The 5,995-nt window shown below is 36.2% G+C and overlaps 1 protein-coding gene across 1 annotated transcript in view; it reads left to right on the forward strand.

The window, feature by feature from the left end:
- FGL1 (fibrinogen-like 1) overlaps nt 1-5,995 on the forward strand; it is an 18,027-nt gene that overhangs the window by 9,880 nt on the left and 2,152 nt on the right. The window contains exons 5-8 of the mRNA XM_010002477.1: nt 1-91; nt 2,129-2,226; nt 3,126-3,214; nt 3,790-3,977. The exon at nt 1-91 is cut by the window's left edge and continues 4 nt beyond it. Of these exons, the coding sequence (XP_010000779.1) occupies nt 1-91; nt 2,129-2,226; nt 3,126-3,214; nt 3,790-3,977 (466 nt within the window). The remainder of the gene's footprint in view (nt 92-2,128; nt 2,227-3,125; nt 3,215-3,789; nt 3,978-5,995) is intronic.

Genomic DNA, 5,995 nt, shown 5'->3' on the forward strand with positions numbered 1-5,995 from the left:
CTGCTGAATTCCTTGCCTTCTGCGACATGTCTGAAGGGGGTGGTTGGACTGTTTTTCAGAGACGTTCTGATGGCAGCGAGAATTTTGATAGGTAAGTACTAGAATTAGTCATTAAAATTGGAAACAAAGGGGAGAAACATTAAATCAGATAGAGCTACGTTGAGATTTAACTTTAGAATTCTATGAATAAGTTGTTATCTCAGATAAAAGGGAGGAATGGTTATTCTGTGGGGCAGCCTTCAAATGAGATACCACTTCTTGCTCCGTCTCTTTTCTGGAAGACATCTCTTTTAGTCTTTTTCTGACAGCTTGTACATTTGACTTGAGGATACTTCGATGTCAAATGCATTAATTGTTGGAGAAATCATTCTTAATGACAAGTAAAGGAATGCCTTGTCTTTTGCAAATAGTAAAAGTAGGTAAAAATGCAAGGAATCTGTTTGAACCAAAATACCATCAGAAACAAGTATGAGAGAAACCCACCACAGAGTAATTTGTAGCTCATGGTAAAATGCCTTTAGGAAATACAAGATTGATGAGAACTTGATTTGTGGACACCTTGCCTTTGCCAAGACTCAAGCATTTTTTGGAAACGTCCACAAGTTATATTTTTGGTGCTGTGAGAATTGACTATAAAAAACCACAAACATTTACAGATACTAGAAGCAACATTTTGCCCAACTTGCTTTTCACATAACTGCATCCTCCTGTGGATTTGTGTCTTACCTGTGGGTATAATTACTGTAACTAACTTTACAATACCCATATGAAATATAGAAGCAATCTCCAGAGAGGATGAAAAACTGCAATCCAGCCAGGGAAACTTTGCTACTCTTTATAAAATGTTGTCAGACAAGCTACAGAAGCAATCTGTAGAAGTTTACAGTTACCACCCCACAGCACCTACTCTTTTTCTTTGCCAGAGATTACCAGCTACAAAAGCCACAGAGGCTGCTTTGTCTTGGGACTGCCTGTCCACAGCCTAATAGCTTCAACCATTGGTTGAAGTATGGTTGCTTCTTATCAAGGAAACAGATCATATTTTTGACCCTGCTAGAACAAGTCATGAAACCAAAACCACTGAGAAACTATTTCAAAGCCATTGTAGACAGGGAAAAGATTAAATGTTTTCAGTATACAAATTAATTCTTCAAACTGTGCGCCAGCATGAGTCAATAAGTGTTAGAATCAGACAGTAAGTCAAATCTGGAAACAGCTAGTTATTACCTCAATTTACAAAATTATCTGTCTAGCTCCAGAGGTTTCACAGATGAATCAAATCACAGAAAAGAAAGAAACAATGCTTACGATATGCCTACACATTCACATAGATCCCCTGAATCTAATAAGGAAAAATGTTTTCATTCTATGTAAATTGTGTTATACCAAATATTGGACTGAGCTAATGTGTTTTCTTCTGGTCTTAACAACTGTCAATCTTAAACCACATTAAATATACCTCTTAGTACTACTCTTTGGACTGAGATTCAGTGACTAGTGTAGTGTGGAATTCAGCCTTTCATATGTGAGAAACATAAATTTTTCTGTGAAGATCAACAATGTAAATAAGATAATAAAGTCTAAAATATTTGTTTATTAATGCTTTGGTACATAATGAATCTACAAAGAGTTCAGCAGAGGACTAGCAAGATAATAAAGGGCTAGAGCACTTGCCCTGTGAGGACAGGCTAAGGCTTTTTCAGCTTGGAGAAGAGATGGCTTCAGCAGGATCTAGTAGTCTGCCTGTACGTACAAGGAAGTCACTAAGAAATCAGCAGTTTGAGAGCTTTTTGAGTAAACAGGGTCTTTACAGTGGTGCTTCGTGGCAGTATGAGACACAAAGTACATAAGTTGAAACCAGCGATGTTCATACTGGATATATGGAACAACTTTTTCATCATGAGAACAGTCAGCAGGCTGCCTAAAGATGAAATGCAGTCTCCATCCTTGAAGGTTTGCAAGGCCTAACTGGACAAGCCCTGAGGAACCCGGTCTGATCTCATGGCTGATCCTGCCTTGAGAAGGACATTGGACTAGATTACCTCCTGAGGTTTGAAACATTCTGTGATCTATGATTGTATGTGAAAATAAACATCCAAGAAATCTTCCCTTTTTTGACTCTTTTCAGAGTCTGGACTGACTATGAAGAAGGCTTTGGAAATTTTATTTTGGCAAATGGTGAATATTGGCTTGGAAATAAAAATCTTCATTATTTGACTAATCAAGGTAAGATCTATATTGTAACAATAGTCTTCTATTGTTTCTGGGGGTATTTTTTTGCACTTTCCGCGCCATTTTTTGTTACCCTTTTTGTTAGCATAAATCCTGAGTTCTGCTGTTAGGCTGCATGGACTTCTCCAAGTTTCAGAACAAAACACACTTGAATATATATTTCCTACCAAAAGGTTCAAAACTGTCATGGGACCAATGGCATGCAGGGAACCTGTTTCAGAGTCAGCATCGCTAACAGTCTGGAGTCAGGTAGTGTGCTGTACCAGTTCATTTAGTCAGGGCTTTGCATGGCTACATAGGCTGTTACATGAAGGTGAATCTAGGCCTCTCCTCTTGATTGAGCTAATCTTAGAAGGCCATTTCCATCTTTCTAATAGTTACTCAATCTAAGATAATTTCTGCTTTGCTGTAGAATGCTGGATATACAAAACTTAGCCATTGACTTAGCCAGCTAATTCATATAGAATTCAATGCCATGAGGGCATGGTCCTAGTTAAACTCCTTATCTATACAGTATAAAATCTAATTTTCTTAGGTGTATGCTTATTGATTGATTCTCATTATCCTTTTATTACCACCTTAAATATCTTACTAAAATAGAAAGCCCACAAAGCCATTTTTTAAAGACTTTTTTTGTCTACACTTGAAAGTCTGTATTGGAATAATTATAACATTTTCAAAGTTGAATCAGGACACTAAAGACAAAGAATAGGAAGATATATTTTAGTATGCATAAAGAAAGAAAAAGTACATAAAATCTGCTGTGATGATAGATACAAGATTAATGATAAAAACAGTTTGTATTTTAGTCTTCTACTATAATACTCTGGTCTGAAAAGTAGTGAGTAGTAAGGCTAGTTTAACTGAAATAATTTGTGTTGTTATTTCTTAAGGGAACTATACTTTAAGAATTGATCTAACTGATTTTGAAGGAGAACGGCGTTTTGCACAATATGCAAGATTCAGAGTTGCAGGTGAAGAGGTAAAAAAATATTAAATAATGCCTAGAAGTTTTAATGAAAATGTGAAGTCCATGGACAGACAATAAACATACAAGTTCCTTAATTTTCCTAAAGGTTTGTGTGGAACCTTACTGTATTTTCTTTCTTACAAATGCTTGGAATTTTCAAATATGTAATAATAGTGGTTTACATTGAGACATCAATTTCACACTTTCTGTAAGAATTATTAATTGTGGTTTAGCAGCCATGGATAAAAGCAGTTTTTCTATTTTATTTTATTTTATTAATATATATTACCAAAAATAATAATGCATTATATTCTGATTTGTTAACAGTACTGCAAAATAACTAACAGTGTTTTTCTTATGTCCTTTACACATTAAGTTATTGACAAATTTTACCCTGGTGAGCATCTTTATACCCCTTCATTATCTATTACAGAGTGTTTTAAGTGACATGACTTTTCTGAGCATAAATATAATGGCAAAAGGAAAAAGAGGATTAATTTCCTTTTTGTGGTTTCTCTCTATGACATGCTAAAGGTTACAGACCAATTTGATCACTTTTTTTTCCCTCTCTTCACATTTTTCTTTAGCATTCTTATGAGATGAGCTGTGGTGAATACTATGGCACAGCTGGTGATTCCCTTACTGGTGGATTTCATCCTGAAGTAAAATGGTGGGCTGATCATCGAGGAATGAAATTCAGTACTAGAGACAGGGACAATGACAACTATGAAGGGAACTGTGCTGAAGAGGAAAAGGCTGGCTGGTGGTTTAACAGGTATTTTGGTTTTAGATCAGTATTTTCAGCTGTGCTGCTTCATGAATATTCATATACTAATAACATACAGTAGAAGATAGGACTGGCATTTTTTCACATATTTTCAATCATCTGCCCTTGACACCTACTAAAGATCTCAGTGCTGGTAAGACAGACTCACCTTAGGAGGGACAGCTCAAGCTGGTCTGTGATAATGGAATTTGCCATAGGCACTGGTTGTTTTTGTTATCAGACAGTAGGGAGAAGTTAATTCTGCCCCTGTAAGGTAACCAATCTTTACACTAGTAGGTCATGTAGAGTTTGCAGATGTATCCCTGTTGTACTCCCTTTTTGCACTAGACTAGGTGTGGCAGTGCCACAGAATATCTCTCAAGTTAAGCTAGTGCTGGGTTATTAACCCTAATTTTTTTCACCTCAGTTCACAGCATCTCATTCCTCTTATTCCTTCTATGTCAAGATGGAAATACATCCACTCAGTTTCTGTCATTGAGCATGGCTGGACTGAGAGGAAGATTTTTTAAAATAGGGTTCAGAAAAAGAATTTAAAAATCCTACTACAAATACTACAAAATACCATTTCAAAAAGAAGGAAATAAACTGGTAGCCTTAGCACTGTCTGTATATGCACCTATGTTCTTTCCCTTAATTAGATAAATATAGCCATGAAGACCAACTATGCAGTCTAGCTGTGTAATAGAGAGGTTTAAAATACAACTCAGCAAAGCATACTACTCTCTCACTGTGATCTCAGTTTACTTGGCAGGAGCTGCCAGGCTGGATCAACTCCATTGTTTCTGTTGTGTCATCCTTTGTTTCTGTTTTTTAACTGCTCATTTTCCAAATTCTGTTTCCATAAGTAGTCTGGGACCAGTTTAGCTGATATGCTGTAGCTATTAACTCAATGTTTCACAATTAATTACGTTTTTTCATACAATGAAATATATTTGCATGGGTAGTGGGTCAGCAGCATGTTTGAGACATACAGAAAAATTCACATATAGACAGTTTTTTGCAGTTATCATGAAAGCTAAGATATAAAAGGGAAACACAACACTGCTGGAGACCCTTTTCTGGAGAAATCAGAACTTCCGTGGAGTTAGAGGAATAACTAGACCTCAAGTAGCATAAAATTCTGATACCATGCCATGGAGTTCATTAACAGTGAATTGCTAACCACTGCTAGTCAACTGCATACAGTTGTTGTCTTTAAAAACTTTTAAAAAATATTTTTATTATTTTTTATTTTTTTTTAAATTTAAGATTTAATTAGTCTGGACAAAATAATTACCCCTTTGCAAAAGTAGCTGTACAGCAGAACTTAGTAGTTTTTAATACCTTTTAGTTACATACAATTACTAAACATAGCTGACCCTAGCAGGCTAATTCCTATTACAGCTGTGTAGCTCATACTCTTAAAGTGACAGTGTATCTGGATTACGAAAATGACTTACTAATAGTGTTATTCCACTGCCTGTTTTATGTTAAGTCTAACATAAAACTGAATACTGAAAAATACCAGCAAATTTCATTATCCTTAAATCCTATTGAAAAGACTAGTACTGGCAGATAAAGGAAAGCATTCAGATTAGCAAACATAGAAGGAATTAGTGCTCTTGGCTGGTTTGTATAGAAGCTCCCAGCTATGAAAGAATATTTTACAGCCAGCTCTCTGCTATCTGGACTAGTGAAATACAGAAACACCCAGACAGAATGAATACCAAGGGATGTGACACAAGTGAGGGCCACACAGAAGTAGCTCAGATCTAGTTTAAGCCTCTGGTCTTGCTCCAGCTCAGCACTTGTAATCCTGGGCTTCTGCAGAAAAATGGCCTATCTACATTCTTTTGTAAGCAAATCCCTAGAAGAGATTTTCAACTTGGATGCAAATCCATGAGCTGGGTTCAGTCTGGTACTACACCCAGGTCATAAGCTTTCCTGCGTCTAGGGTGTTGCAAAGGTCAGTAGGTCCATAACTAGTAAAAGAAGAGCTAACAAGTTTGTTTAGACATGAACTTACT

Source organism: Chaetura pelagica, unplaced genomic scaffold (genome assembly GCF_000747805.2).
Source record: "Chaetura pelagica isolate M959 unplaced genomic scaffold, ChaPel_1.0 scaffold67, whole genome shotgun sequence".
In the NCBI taxonomy this organism is placed as follows: Eukaryota; Metazoa; Chordata; class Aves; order Apodiformes; family Apodidae; genus Chaetura; species Chaetura pelagica.